This window comes from Protopterus annectens, chromosome 13.part0 (genome assembly GCF_019279795.1).
Source record: "Protopterus annectens isolate FY-2018-M chromosome 13.part0, PAN1.0, whole genome shotgun sequence".
Taxonomy (NCBI): Eukaryota; Metazoa; Chordata; order Ceratodontiformes; family Protopteridae; genus Protopterus; species Protopterus annectens.
The window spans coordinates 254895573-254912464 of record NC_056747.1 but is presented as its reverse complement, the minus strand read 5'-3'; the positions used below and the strand labels follow the sequence as shown (position 1 = coordinate 254912464).

General features: G+C 41.2%; 1 protein-coding gene across 1 annotated transcript in view; it reads right to left on the bottom strand.

The window, feature by feature from the left end:
- SBNO2 (strawberry notch homolog 2) overlaps window positions 1-16892 on the bottom strand; it is a 2660605-nt gene that overhangs the window by 1728521 nt on the left and 915192 nt on the right. The window contains exon 9 of the mRNA XM_044053813.1: window positions 13414-13547. Within this exon, the coding sequence (XP_043909748.1) occupies window positions 13414-13547 (134 nt within the window). The remainder of the gene's footprint in view (window positions 1-13413; window positions 13548-16892) is intronic.

The following is a 16892-nucleotide window of genomic DNA, read 5'->3' as shown; positions in this document are numbered from 1 at the left end:
GAGGATTAGCTGGGCTGAGGGGTTAAGTCCAGCAGAAATGAATGGGCCATAGAGCTCTCATCTAGCCCAAGAAAGCTGTGCTTCTGCTCTCAGAGAATGAATGGATCAATTAGATGCAAACAGAGAAATCATCAAGCAAGGTTTTGCAGAAAACAAAAGAAAAAAAAATCTAGCATACTGTGTAACAGTATTTTTTGGAAAGTATACTTAGAAAGTCTTTTAATAAAGTGTCTCTAACATTCTAGAGGACTTCGCTTCATCTCCAGAAGTACAATCTGAAAGTGAACAAATCACAAAGAATTACATGTATTAGTTACGGTCAGCAGAGTATATACACCAAAGATGCAGGAACAGAGTACACTTGTGTCAGGTACTTACCATACTTGTACATACTCAAGTAGATCACTGTTGCAGTACAATCTTGAGCACCTCCTGCATGCAGGAACCCAAGGTCTTTCTGAACACCAGAGTATTTCACCATCCCCCAAACCAGTGTATACCCTCCCAGCTCGATGTCAGTGATATAAAGAAGCTCTCCATTTGAGTCATATTCAGGTCTGTTGTACTGCCAGAGATTTTGGGGTTGCAACTGTTCCTAGGAGAAGCACAACCAACCCTACTAACTCCTCTGACTAGGATTAGAAGGTTAGAGCTGAAATGGAGGAGCTGAGTGGGCATACCACCACCCTAACCCCCAGGTAGGAGGAAAACAAAAGTAGTAAGGATGAAGGGACACGATATTTAAACAGTGATCTATTTGAACATCTACAATTATGTTAATTACTTACCATAATTGTACTGTGAATCATAGTCACTGTTGCAGTACTAAGTACTGGGAAATCCCCCAAAGCTAAGAGATGAGGGGGAGGGTGGTTGGCAAGTGGTCAATACCAGGGAAATAAGGCTGTGCAGGCTGGCAGATGCAAAACTCTCTCTGACTCCAGAGATAACCCCAAGGTTATAATGCATTATGAAGGTGTGAAAAGAAGACCACGTTACTGCTTCCAGGATGGATGAAGTTGGAGCCACTTTTAGGAAGGACTGTTGCCTTTGCTTTTCTAGAGAAGGCCTTCATTGCACTGAGAATTTGTCTTTGTGGAGGAACTAACAAAATGAGATGCAACTGACTATCCACTGGAAGTAGTCTACTTTCCCACCGGTCTCCTTTCCTTGCCTTCCACAAATGACACCAGATGTTGGTCCACCCGGTTAGGAACTTTGGCCCTGTAAAGCTGCCTGTGGACAAAGGGAATGCATGATTTATTTTACCCTTTTGTGGATTAGTGAAAATGACTGCAAAATGGATGGCCTGAATAGGAGAAATCTCTAACAACTTTGGGCATAAAGGCTGGATTAGCCCTAAGGGTGATTCTGTCTTTGTAAGATAAGAAAGAATCCTTGTACTTAAAGGCTTGTAATTTCAGAGATATGCCTGGCACAAGTCAATGCAAGTAAAATGGGTCGTTTTTCAAGTGAGTATTTTGATGGGAATCAGGAAAGCAGCAGTCTAGGTTGAGGTTACAGCAGATATAGTCAAACTTTTAGGTGTGATGGGGAAGAAATGGCTCCTGAGGGTACTCTCAGCATTTTGGAGAAAAGGTGCATGTCAGATGACTGAAGAATAAAGAGTACTAGTGCCAGTGTACAAGACCAAAGGGGGCAACCCCAACCATGGCAGTACAGAGGAATCCAACTTCTGTCAAACTGCACGAAAGTTCTAGAAAGAGTGATTGATAATCCAAAGCAGTATTAAGCAGAAGGGAGATTAGTGGTTCAGATCTGGATCAGATGTAGCACAACTGACTCAAAGTTTACAGTGAGACAGATAATTAAGTAGAAGCCAGAAATTATGAGAAAGTCCAAATGGGCATTTCTAGAATGAAAATGGATATGCCAAGATCCCAAGTAAGCTGATTTGAGCAGCCCTGTGGTGGTTCTAAGCACTAGAAATATTAGCTGAATTAGCGCAGGCTGTGTACACGGACCCAATGACACCAGTATGAACAATGCTCAGTCTCACGGACTGGTTCCCAGTGTGAATGGAGGTGCATCAGGGTTCAACTCTGAGCCCCATGCTATTCATACTGGTGAGGGACTACAGGGTTTGATTCTCACCTTTGAAGGGAAATTGACTTGGCTTAAAACAGCCTACAAGGGACACTAACCTAGTGCTTACCTATAAACAACAGTAAGCAGAACTGGACATGGGCAGGCATGCAGAGAAAGCAGAAGCATGTACCTTAACTGAAGAGTTCGACAAACTCTCTTTGTACAAGTAAGACATGCATCCCAGGACTAGGGTTAATGTGGCCGCTCCATGTAATATGCTTTTATTTTTTATATCACATTGAAAACCTTTCCCACCACCCTTGCTGGTGCACATTTTTCTAGCTTCTTTGAGAATACCAATGCATAGACAACACCTTGTTGGCTATTAATTCAATTTCGAAGCTTCTTTGAGAATGGAAATCACATCTTCAGAAAAGAAAAAATAATGACAAGGAACTAAGCTCAAATCATTCATCCTGTCAAGTTTAGTGTTTTCAAGCTGGGGTGAATGACAGACCCCTTCATCTGGGAAAGTTAGTTCACATACAACAGAAATGTTGCAATTCTCCCCAGTGAGTGACAGCAGGATGAAAACCAAGTGTTGTCTGTGCCAGTATGGTGCATTCAAAATCATATGTGGTCCATCGTCCCTTATTTGCTTTTTGTTGTGGTTTTATTTATTTATAACATTTACATATCCATTTATGCAATATACATTCAAAGAAATCCTTATGCATGGTGCAGAAGTATCCTCTACTGATGGAACGTAGGGTTACTTATAATCAGCGGTATTTAATACCCTATTTCTTTTTACACGTGACAGATTCCAATGGCCCCAATAATCTTACTGCCATCTCTCCATTAGGAGTTTTCACTCCACCCCTCTGTGTTTCATACTAAACTTTTTTTGTAATCCACTGATGCACTTCCTATAATTACAGTTCCCTTTAGCTATTTACAATAATTTAATTACCTTGTCTCTCTTCCATCCCTTGTCAGAGCACATGTTTATTTCTCTTGATCCTGTTCTTACTCCAGTCAGCCCTCCCACCTTCTAAATTTCTCTTCCTTTGGGCAGTACATCCCTCTCGTAGTCTTCCATTAGTTTTCTCGTCAACATCCAGAGGTCCTCCCCTTTGGTTCTTTTTGTCTCCATCTCTTAGTTACACCTTCTCTAAAGTTATCTACTACATTTATTCCTTCTTTTACTTCCTCTTGAATTCCCTCTGCAAATCCTAAAATAAAAAGTTTGTTAGTACTACCTCCCCAACCCTTTATCTTCTCAACTGCTCTACTTCCCTTTTGTATTCCACCAGTTCCTCAGTCCCTAATATGTGCATTCACCTTATTGCCTCTCTCTCATCTCCAGCATGCCCTACTTATTGCTAGGGAACATTCTTGCATGTCTTGCTGAATTATAAAATTACTTAAGAAGGCACTTCCATGCAAAGATTCCAAATTTCAGGGAAATAGCCACACATCAACTAGGGAGAATTATTCTCTCTTCATAGTTCTATCCAATTCTTCATTTCCTGTAGAATATCTTCTTATGCTGTATCCAAATAATCTTCTCTACTTTCAACATACCTCCCATTCTCCTTCCTTCTCAACTTCTCCCCCTCCATTTTCTTATGTCAATTATGGAGTTTGTGTTGATTCCCCCCTTCTCTCATTTTTCATTCCTTGGTATTCCAATTCTAGGAGCTTGTCGAACTCTTACTCCCACTGAAGTTTTTCCCATATTTTAAATCAGGTATATATTACATTATCGAATCTTTAAAAGTTCAAACGTCGTATGGTCGACCCCATATGATCCCCATATGAACCCATATGATTCCCTTTCCTGCACTGTAGTGCAATCTCGGAGTTGGTATATTTAAAGAGCGGGGGTGGGGGGGGTGGCTTGCCCCCCTGCTTAATACGATAAAGTAGTTTTTTTTCTATTTTTTTAGCTTTTCGAACTTTTAAAAGTTCGATCATATGGGTTCGACCATATGACGTTCGAACTTTTAAAGATTCGATAACTTAATATACACCCATTTTAATCATTCCTCTTTTTTGAATCTGGTCCCAATACACTATTTGATTCTGTTTCTTTGTCCACCTTCATACTCTTGTTTTCGTTTCCACACTTTCTTTTGCTCTTCCTATGGAAGTTATTCCCTCTCTCTCTCGTATCTTCTCCTCCCTTTTCCATATCTTCCTTCTCGTCTTTTGCATCTGTCTGTCTATGAGAGAACCAGGTTCTCTGTTGGGGTCTCCAGCATTACCACCATATCTTTCCTCCTTTGCAATTCCTATTCCTTCTGTTTCATCATTTGTTTCCATATTGCCTCATACCCTATTATCCACCATTATTAAAATATTTACTACCGAACAAGCTTGCAGATTCCCTTTTAAGTTCAGACATCCTAATCCTTTGTCAGTGGACAATGCCAATTTTAACCATGCTATTCTACGGTTCCTCTCCCATTATGAACTCTCTACTTATCTGCCCCCCCCCCCCTTTTAAAGAAACCTGCATCAAGGATTTCCCAAAAGGCATGTTTTGCATACAAAAACTGGGGGATTATGCACATCTGCAGGATCTGCATCTTTTGATCTAGCTCTAATGATAAGGCATTCATTTTCTCAGCTGTTCTTTACGTTCTCCAAAATTCTTTCATATGTTCTCCTTTGAGCTTCATCCTGAGATTGCCCTATCTTTATCCCTAGGTACTTTATCTTTTCCCCATCATCCTTTCCAGAGGGTGTTCTACCCCTCTCCTATTCTGATTTATTTATTTTCCACCTTCATACTCTTGTTTTCGTTTCCACACTTTCTTTTGCTCTTCCTATGGAAGTTATTCCCTCTCTCTCGTATCTTCTCCTCCCCTCTTTTCCATATCTTCCTTCTCGTCTTTTGCATCTGTCTGTCTATGAGAGAACCAGGTTCTCTGTTGGGGTCTCCAGCATTACCACCATATCTTTCCTCCTTTGCAATTCCTATTCCTTCTGTTTCATCATTTGTTTCCATATTGCCTCATACCCTATTATCCACCATTATTAAAATATTTACTACCGAACAAGCTTGCAGATTCCCTTTTAAGTTCAGACATCCTAATCCTTTGTCAGTGGACAATGCCAATTTTAACCATGCTATTCTACGGTTCCTCTCCCATTATGAACTCTCTACTTATCTGCCCCCCCCCCCCCTTTTAAAGAAACCTGCATCAAGGATTTCCCAAAAGGCATGTTTTGCATACAAAAACTGGGGGATTATGCACATCTGCAGGATCTGCATCTTTTGATCTAGCTCTAATGATAAGGCATTCATTTTCTCAGCTGTTCTTTACGTTCTCCAAAATTCTTTCATATGTTCTCCTTTGAGCTTCATCCTGAGATTGCCCTATCTTTATCCCTAGGTACTTTATCTTTTCCCCATCATCCTTTCCAGAGGGTGTTCTACCCCTCTCCTATTCTGATTTATTGTTACTTCCACCTTGCATTGATTTGTTTTACATCTCGACTTCCTGACAACTCTTTCTAGTATATACCAAAACCTTCCACCATCTTCTTTAGAGTTACCCACTGTAATCAGCACACCACCTTCATGCAATGCTATTGCTTTCACACACCTCTCCCATTTATATCCTTTAATTACTGAGACTCTGTTTCTGCTAATAGATCTAGATAATGTGCAAAAAGAGGAGACAGTGAGCAGCCGTGTCTAATGCCTTTTTAGTGAATTGTTCTGACAATTTGGCCCTTATATTAATTTTTTTAGTCTAACCCACACATATACTCTCTCTACTAACTGTACCAACTCTCTGGCATCCCATACTTTCCATAAATCTATTATTTCCATTCTACCCTATCAAAAGACTTTCTGAATCTAGTCAAGTTGCTACTAACTATCCATAATTTACACATCTTGAATTAACAGGGTTCTTCTCGGGTTACAAACAATTCTTCTACCTACTATAAAACCTGTCTGGTCCCCATTAATTAAGTTCGGCAAAACTTTCCCTGTTCTTTCAGCCTACATCAACATAAAACACTTCTAATCATGATTTAATATGGACATTGGCCTATATGCTGCCAGTTTTAGGGGATTTTCCCTTCCTCCAATATCATTCATTTTACTATTTCTTTCCAGGACTGAAACTGCTCTCTTTTTCTTGTATTAAACAGCTGTGCTAATCTCTTGATTACTGCCTCTCTTTATTCCCCAGAACTCTATAGGTACGCCATCACTTTCTGGTGACCTCCCCTTAGCCAACCTACCCCAAATAGTTGCTCTCTCTGCCTTAATTTCCATCAACAGTATCTCTGCTTCTGGATCATTCATTCCTAAGAGCTCTGGCCAATCCCACTCCCCATTCCTCCATTATTCCTCCATTATTCTAGATTCCTCTATTTTTTCTGCTTTATACAACTCCTGATAGAATGTCTGCAATATTTTCAGTATTTATGTGAGCTGCTTCTTTCTTCTACTTGAAATCTCATCCCCCATCTCCTAGATCACCCTCTCTACCTACTACTTCTCAGATGATCTGCAGCAACTTTATTGGACTTTATGTTCATTTTATAAAATTGATTTTCTGCCACAATCTTTCTAGTCCATATTCTCTCATCTTTCCAAGCTTGTGGTTTTCTCCTGGTTTCCCCTTTCCATTTTCTCCTCTTACTTATTCTTTTTGTCTTTTTGTTACTCCATTAATTCTCTCTCTTTCTTTAGGGACACTGTTTCTGCCAATCTATCATTTCCCCTTTCTTTCTGTCACTGCTGAAGGTCCTCCTTATCATCATATTTCATTCTGACTCATTCTTCCGATGTCCCCTCGGGATATTTTCCCAATGCTCAGTCTAACATTCTTTCAAATTATTTTGTCTCCCTGCTATTTTCTAATATATTTGCTGTCACTCTCCAATGTTATTTCAATTCCCCTTCCTTCTACCCCTCCAGCCTTATTTCGATCATAGACTGATATGAAAGAGTTAAATGTGATGTACTTGTCTTTCACCCATTGCGGATATTCTCTTGTTATACTGCTTCTGTCTATTCATTTTTTAAGCTTCTGTTCTTCACAATTGGCTGAGTAGTATGTAATCTCTCTCTTCCCCCATCTGCCATGCATCTCATCATCCTACTGATTGGAATGTCTTTTGGTTTCTCCAGTCAGGGGTCACAACAGTGGATCACCGGTTCACAGATTGATTGGCAGTGGGGTTTTTACAATGTTGAGTTGCCAAGCCTGGCTCCCAACCTTCACAAAAGGTGCGCACACACAAACACACACCTACTTCATGTCTTTAAAACTCACTCACCTGCAGGGAGGACATGCAAACTCCACAAAGAAGGCGCTCTGGCCGAGAATTGTACCAAAGAACCTCTTGCTGTGAGGAGACTGTCAACCACTGTAGCCAACATCCTACTGATTGGAATATGTCTCTCTGAAACTTTGCTCTCTCTTGTCATCTTGTTAGCTCCCCTTGCTGCTCCTCCTCTGTTTATGGCTATGTCCCAATTCCCTACACAGATGGAATCATGTCAACTCACCAAAGTTAGTTTCAGTGACGGCAAAAAGTAAAACTTCTCGCTGAAACTTTCTGTGAACATGGGAAAACATTTTTTGCTTGGGGGGGGGGGGGCTCCTGCCACCTCCCCCATATGTATACACACCAACTCAGAGATCGCATGACAGTAGGGAAAAAGGCAAACTCCACCTGTCGACTAATTTATTTTTGCTGAAAAACATTAGCACATTTTATACTCAGGGAAACTAGCTTTGCCGATTTGACATGTTCCTGTACAGATTGTCATGTTCTCTTGAAATGCTCACTTGCAGTGCCAACATACTCCTCAGTTCCTTTATGTGGGAAAATGGAGGTACGTACACTGTCAATATTGTAATTTCTATTCCTTCCAGTTACCCTTTAATCCCTACATACCTTTCTTTCATGGCCTCTATTTTGCTTTAAATTGGAAATGGGAATGCTCTTTGAATTAACATTACCACTCCTTTTCATTTCCTATTGCCCATCAAGGAGGGGGATGCTACACAGTACCTCACTTTTCAAAATGTGTGTTCATCCCTGTCCAGATGAGTTTCCCGTAACAGTCAATATCGAGACCACTGTTCTTATATATCCTATGATCCTTTCTCTCTCTCCATTCTTGTCAAAAAGTCATTTATCTTCCAGGCCATGATCTTTAAATTTGTCAGCCCTCCCATTTTATTCTCTTTTTATCTTTCTTTCTTTCCTTCTGCATCCTTTTATCTTCCCTTATTATTTGTAATACCCTGGGGAATAAGAGTAATGGAAGAAAGGTATAAAGGAAAAAGCCTGTCAAAGAAAAGGCATTGGTCCTCCACACGTCCTTCTGAAACGTTCTGGAGCACAGCTCAATTTGTAGTTGAAGGCCTTTCTACCTAAAATGACTGCTATAATCCTATGTTTATGTGCTGCTTTGCTATATTTCTACCCCATGTCCCTTGATCTCTCAAACCTTTGACAATTTGGTGGGGAGAGGGTAGTGAGGCATTTTGGATAGTCACAGCTTCTCACTGCTAAGTCCTTACCTCCCTGTCCTTAGGTCTCGGTAAACTGTCATTTTGCCACTTCCTTTGGTACTTGCTTTGTTTTCCTTTAGGAGACTCAGACTCTTCTTTCTTGAGAGGAAATGGCCACGACTTAATGATACAATTCCTATTGTAACTTTGGGATAGGGATATAGAGTTACTTAACTTTACAGTTTCCCCCTTTTCATACAATCTCTGAAAACACACACTGCTGGGGGTCCAAAGAAAAATTCCTTGCCCAGAGGTGCATTAATGAGTTATGTTTTAACATGGTCTGACAGGGGCTGACTCCTCAGTCAGGCATGTCTACAAGTAACAGACCTCATGGGAGCTGCTATACATGACATATCTAAAGCATCACAATTCAGTGAGTGTCTGGACACCAAGAGGGTAACCTCACACAAGTACTGAATGTCCTTCCTAAGGCTTCTACCTTGGACCCCTCAATCGTCAACTACATTTCTACTAACTACTACAAACTACCCTTCTTTACTATACCTACATCATGCTACTACTTTGCTTACTATCTCTGCTTCTACTATCTATTTTTGTCCATAACATATTTTACCATACTCTGTTGTTACACTATCCAACCTCACTTTCACCTTCAGATCACAACAACATAATTCCAAATTACCCCTCTCTCACCCCTTTTATAGCATCAAAACTATACTTAGTTTCACACATTCCGACCCAAAAATGAGGTCAGAAAGACTAAGGGTGGTGGAGAATCTATCTTCATTAAGGACAGGCACACCTCCAGACTGGTCTGCCAGCACGATGAACTGTAATGCCTCTGGGTGCAACTAACAGTTGGCAAGACACCCATCCAAGTTTCAGCCAGCTATAGATCCCCCCTCCATGACTCAGGACACCCACTCATCTTACTTGGATCTACTTGACTCCATCAAGGTAACCCATAACACCCTGATCCTTGGTGACCAACTACCCCACCATAGACTGGGTAAACTATTCCTGCACTAATGCACTCACTCAACGATTCTTTGACTTCTTCAATTCTAATGCACTAGACCAGCTCATCTCATCCCCACAGAGAGAGAACATTCTGGACTTGGTTCTTACCAATATGGGCAACAGCTGCACCACTGCCATAGTATGTTCTTCCCTGGTGAGATCAGATCATTGGACTGTTTCGTTCAAAGTTTCTATCCCATTCCCCACCCCACCACCATAGTCAAGCAAAAAAACTTCTCAAAAGCAGACTACAACCTCCTAAGGGAGGGTATCTGCAGGTTCACACCACAGCCCCCCTCAGAGGATGCAGACAACTACAGTGAACAGTATGACAATGCAGTATACAAGCACCTGTGCAACTGCATGGACTAAGCCATAACCAACAGAACTTAAACCTCCTCCTCAAGAAAACACAAATCAGTTTGGTGGACATCCACTATAGACAGGCTTTACAAAAAAAGGAAGAAACTGTTGTCCAAGGGTAAAAAGGAACAAATTCCAAATTGGAAAAACTCCCTCCTTAGCCTCAACAAGCAAATGAGATCACTAGCGAAAACCTCCAAAGCCAATTATGAATCGAAACTAGCCTCCAAAACAAAGGCAAACCACAAAGCCTTCTTCAGTTATGTCAGGAACCTCCATGGGAAAGCCCAGGTTTGTTCTGAATTAGTACTTAAGAGTATCACTTACACTGATCCTATTGACTTAAGCAACCTGCTAGCAGATAGGTTCAGCACAAACTTCACCCCCTATCCCCCCAATAGTCCTTTCGACATTGCCAATACTTGTCCTGCACTTTACATCTCCATAGATCAAGTGCTAAAGGCCCTATCCATGGCAAAGAGCACAGCTTCCATGGGACCTGAAAGTATCCCAGGTTGCATTTTGCACCATCGCCAGCAAGAACTGACTTAGCCACTGAGCACCCTATTCAACCAAAGCCTAAGTAGAGGCTTCATTCCAGCAGAGTGGATAACTCCCATTGTCATCCCCTTACACAAAGGTGGTGCCACTACTGACCTTGAAAACTATCATCCCATTAGCTTGACAAGTCTGATCTGTAAAGGCATGGAGCTTATTATGGATCTCATAAACAAGGACATAGGCAGTCGCCAAGCACTTGACTCCACCCAGTTCGAATTCGTCAAGGGAAGATCTTACCTGCTGAACGTGGTTGACTTCTTTGAGACTGTCACCAAGGCCCTGAATGAGGGAAAGTCAGTACATACAGCTTACCTTGACTTGGCCATGGCCTTTGACACAATCACCCACTCAGGCATCATCAAAAAGCTAACACAACTTGGCGTAAATCCCAATCTCATCTGGTGCATGACCAACTGGCTCAATGGACAGGACCGCAAGATCAAAATAGGCAACTCCACCTCTGATAGCAGACCTGCCACTAGTGGAGTTCCCCAGGGATCTCTCCTGGGAACATTACTATTTAGCATCTACTTCTCAGAGGTCCAGGCAAAGACAAAATGCCTGTGACTGACCAAGTTTGCAGACGACCAAGTTGGGTGGCAGTCACTGACTCCCTAAATTATGTTAACATACTGCAAGAGGGTCTCACAGCTGCTAATGACTGCTGCCAACGTCATGACCTCAAGCTAAGCGCAAAAAAATGGATCATACCATTCAACAGAAACATGGCCCCTACTGATCAACACATCAACTACAACCATCTAAACACACAACCAGTGGTGAGAGACCTGGGTACTCAGGTTAACAATCTCACATTCAATCATGTAGCGGTAGTGGTCAGAAAAGCCTCTTACTTGGTTCATCTCATAAGTAAAGGGATTGCATCCAGAAAAGAGGAGGTTTATTACCTGTCTATACTCCTCCCTCACTAGACCAATAATTGAGTATAACACCCTGTTTGGTATGTACCTCTCCAAACATCTGCACTACCTGGAAAGGCCACAGAAATACCTCATGGCTGCCAACACTCATCCTATGCAGACAGGCTCAAATCACTATCACTCTACTCAGTATTGTACAGATTGCTCAGAGGTGATCTGTCTCTCGCCTACAAGGAAATCTTGGACCCTGCCCTACTAGAGATACTCTATATCCATAAATCTAACTCTTCAAGCATTACCTGCTCGAAAGGCCTCAATCTAATATGCAACATAAACAAAACCTGCTGGAGAGATAGGTTTGTCTTCCAGAGGCTGCCCCGTCTCTGGAATAGACTTCCCATACACATCAGAGTACCTCACTGAACCTCTTCAAGCGCAACCTTGAAAAGTGGATGGGAAACCACAAATTTGTCCCAGGGGTTCCACCTGTATCCCTCACTGACAGGGGCGACAAGTGCTAACTGAGGTTTCTTTTTGGAGATAAACACTTGGATAGGCTTGTAAGGGCCCCCAGGGCCATTAGCCTAGTAACCTCCTATGATCCTATACTCTATCACATCCTATACTTATTTTAATTTACTGATAATTTGAGTACCTGGAAAGTCTGAGTGGGTAGAAGCCCATTTTCAGCAGAGGTCTGGGAAGAAAAGCTCCAAATTATTACAAAATATTTTCAAATTAATAATTTTACAATCTTCAAAAACAAAAAAAACACACGCAGTTTAAATAACTATAACAAATTAGGGATAATATAAAAAAATGGTTAATAATCGATACAAGTTATAGGACAATAATTTTATATTTACAGAAACTTTAGACAATTTGTACAAATATTAAAGTTAAGCTAGTCTAATAGAAACAAACTGCAATATGAAGTGAGGGGAAAAACAGGCTTATGGCATATTTAGATAGAAAGGGAAGACATCTTGACAGAAATAAGGAAATACGTGAAGAAGGGAGTGTAAGGAGGTATAAGGAATGAAAAAGTAGTTGTTCACATTTAGGGATATTTTTTATCCTGGTTTTGAGGATGAATAGAGCCAGATTTTAGCTAGGAAGTCTTTGAGTGGTTTTAAAAGATGGAAGGGAAGGTACTGACCTGATGGATACAAGTTAGGAGTTTCAGGCTTAGCAATCTTGTGCCAAGTTATGTAATGACCCCCTACAATATCATGCCCTAGACTTACCATGAATGGTTGTCCTCAGCCCCTGGTTCCACACAGACTCATAACAATGACATCAAAATCAAGTGCATCATTGACAGTCAAACCCATAGGTGTGACTCTGGGAATGAAACCATAACTTCGACCTCTTTGCAATCGATTCGGATTGTGATATCTACAGAAAATACTTTTGCAATAAACAAAGAAAAAACAGTAAAATATAAAACTGCCTGACAACTATCCAACAGCTGCAGTCTAACGCAACTCTAATTTTAACTAGCATAGAAGATCAATAATAAAGGGAGTTTCAACTTTATCTTTTTTCTTTCCTAATAAGAAAGCAAAAAATTAAGTCAAGAAGACAGCTGCATAGCAAGCACTAAATAGCAAATTCCAAAAGTAATAAGGTGTGGCTAACAAACATCAATCCTAGAGGGAAGCAAAGAAAAACTGTTAAAAAAACAAAAAAAGTTTGGATCTGACCTTTTTCATTAAGTACACGAGAACAAATGAAAATATTAAAAAATACACTAAAGAATTTTGATACAAAAAGTAGCTTTAAGAGTGAAGCAACCTGTGTTTGTTTTTACCCTTAATCCCAGCCTTTCAAAAATAAAAAGACATCTGGACAAGAGACTAGCTGGCACAGCATTATATGCAAATGTGAGGAGCTAGGAGACAAACATTTAGATGTTGAGCTGGCAAAGTCTGTGCCTTCAGTCCTAATTGCTGATGAGGACAGACCTCCTCATACCACAACCATGGTCAGCATATTAGGAGACCCAAAGAACTTACCATAACGACTTTTTTCTTCCCTTCAAATAGTTTTCAAAAATTATGCCCGCTACTGTTCGTCCCTTTCCAACGCCAGCACCATCACCAATGAGAAACCCTGCACGTTGTCCACTATGCAAAATAACCTCATGTTGCTGTGGGGGGAAAAAAAAACAGAAAAAGAAATATGCATTCCGAGTATGTTTTCTTAATGAAAATATTTAAGTTCATATAAAGACTAACATTTGCAAATATGTAATAACTTATCTACACTGAACACAGAGTTGGCTGCAACAGTGCTAGGATAGACTCTGGTAAATACCAAGTAACGTGGAGAGCTGTTTGTGGGAAGTAAAACAAAAGCACACTGGCTTAATTTGTCAGTGATGCTCACAGGTGCCTTCTGAACAATAATGGTCACATGTACCACATATCAGAGCTGGTCACATTGTCTTCTCAATAATTATCATTGGTCAAAAACATAAGAAGTTATGTACTTATCATAAAGTTCCATGTTTGTAGTTCATCTCGCCTACATTCTTGCTGGGTGGGTTTGGAGCTGAACTTCGGCTCTGACTCAGTCGATATTAAAGCTCGAGAGCTTTTACTGGCTCGAGGCTATTCCCTATCCCATGGTGCACCACAGCAATTCCCCAGACCTTGTTTGCAAGAAAGTAACTAAATACATAACAGAGATTATACTATCAATAACTATGTACATACAACAAAAGCATTTTGTTTTACTATCCATGGCATGTGGACAGACAACTATAACAAAGTCAGACAGCATAATGGATAGTCCCCACCAGTTCCTCCAGGATACAGAAGGGGGAAGGAAGGTGGGACACAAGAATGTAGGCGAGATGGACTACAAACATGGAATGTTATGGTAAGTACATAACTTCTTAATGTTATGTAGCCCTATCTTGCTGTAATTCTTGCTGGATGGGACAGCGTCCCCAGCACCTTTATCCCGGGTGGCTCAAGCAGAGTGACTCTTTAGCACAGTGAACCCAAAGGGTGACCTGCCCCAGGAGGCCAAATCTAATTTATAATGAGTGACAAAGGTATGAGGTTTTGCCCATGTAGCTGCTGCACAAATGGTATCCATTGAAAGTTTGGATTTGAAGGCGCATGAGGCTGATACTGCTCTAGTTGAACGGCCTCTTATCTTAGCGGGCAATTGTTTCCCCAACACTTTTGTAAGAAAATGAAATCTAGTCTGAAAGCCATTTAGACAGTTACCTTGGAAACGGGCAAGCCTTTGTTTTTCTCTGAGAAGGACACAATTGATTAGATTTCCTGAAATCTTTAGTCCTGTGCAAGTAAAATCAGAGAATTCTAAGGACATCTAGTTGATGCAGTCTGTATTCTGATTTACTACTATAATTGGGGAAGAATACTGGTAATTCAAAAGTTGTGTTTAGATTATGTTCTGAGCATACTTTAGGGAGGAAAGAAGGATTAGTTCTTAGGGAGACTGTCCTTATGGAATATAACATATGAAGGTCAAATGGTCAGAGCTTGCAATCCTGAAACTCTCCTAGCAGATGTTATAAGCTACTAAGAACAAAGTCTTCCAAGACAACAATTTCAAGTCGGATGAAGAAGACGATTCAAATGGTGGAGACATCAATGAGGTCAGAACCAAGTTCAAGTCCCAGGGCTCTGGAAGTTGCTTGATTGGAGATCTGAGAAGGACTCCTCCTTTCAAAAAGGTTTTACATAAAAAGTGGGACATAATAGAATTTCCCATGTTCCCAAAATGATAATTTGAGATGGCAGCCAACTGAACTCTAATGGTAGCAGCTACAGCTCCTCCTTGAAAAATAGATGAGATGAAGGACAGGATAGATTATGGGAGCTGAGTAGGGATCTATGCCTTGTTTAGCCGCCCAAATGGAAAACTTGGCTATATATACACCTGGCTATTCTTGGAACAATTTCAGGGTTTGGATGGTAGCATGGAACTGTCCCGACTGGTAAATCAAAAGGTCTGGAGATGGTTCCAGAATCCATGGATCCTCCAAGAGATAAGGCCACAGGAAGGGGGATCAGACTTGGCAAGGCCAGTAAGGAGCAATGAGGTTCAAAGTACTCTTCAACAGTTTTGCTTTCTGAATCACTGAGTACGAGAGGAAAGGGTGGAAAAGGGTAAAGAAGTCCCGGAGGCCAATTGTGAACCAGAGCGTCCCTGGATGACATCCTCAGATGGGGAATGAGGGCAAAGTAGTTGCTGCATTTGGCTTTCATGTAGTGGTGAATAGATCACAGCAAGGGTGGACCCATTTACGGAAAATCTCTTCTGCAACTTATGTTTTCAGGAACCACTCACAAGGCAACAGGAATTGCTCAACTCAGTTTGTCTGCTATCACACTGGACTTCCCCGGAATGTATGTTGCTACTAGAAAACGTTGAGAGTCCAACGGCCATTTCCATACTCTTTGTGCCTCTCGACAAAGTGGGTAAGACTTGGTTCCCCCTTGCTTATGTACCACACTACAGACAGGTTGTCTGATTGAAATGCAATTGTCCCATTGGGAAAAGACTTGCAACGTGTATAGCACTGATCTCATCTCCAGAACATTTATGTGCAAGTGGGTTCTTGTGATCCTGCAAGACACCTTGCACTGGCTTTCCCAGGTAATGCCACCCCCATCCTATCTAAGAAGAGTCTGTGGTCAAGACTGCATTTTGTTGAGGGAGAACAAGGGGACGCCCTAAATAAAGCTGATCTCTATGTAACCAACATGTTAGATCCTTTTTGCAGGAGTTTGTAAGGAGTATTTGGTGGGACAAGGGTAGATCCTGCATTGACCACTGGGAAAATAGCCACTGAAGCACTCATGTGTAGACAGGTTAGGGGAACTAAAAGAATGGCGGACGCCATAGTCCCTAGAACTTGAAAAACTATCCTGGTCTGTACTTTGTCTTTGGTCAGCAAGAATAGTACAGTTGTGTACACTTACCATAAATGTAGATGTTCGAGTGTATTCACTGTTGCAGTCATTTACATTTGGGTAATCTGCTGGTAGGTTGCCCTAAGTCGGCCTGATTAACAAAGTCTTGGGTCCTGCGTCGGTTGCTGTCCCTTCTTCCATGACATCAGGTCGTCAGGTGTATAAAACATGCAGCAAACGCCATTACATCAGTTTTTCTTGCCGCAGATGTCAGGTGCCCCCCCCCAAATGGGGAGCAAAATAAAATTAAAAACGCAAAAATATACCTCCAACCAAAAGCAAATACACCAAAAAGGCTTTTAAGCATAGTAAAAGAAAGTGGAGGTATAGTAAAAGAAAAGCAGTAGGCTGGAGAGAGGGTAACCAAGACTGCAACAGTGAATACTCTCGAACATCTACATTTATGGCAAGTGTACACAACTGTACTATGTTCTTCGTGTTTCACTGTTGCAGTCATTGCATTTGGGTAGATTCCCAAAGCTATGGTTGGGAGGATGGATTTATACAGCATTAGGACCAGCTATAAGGCCCCGCAAAAC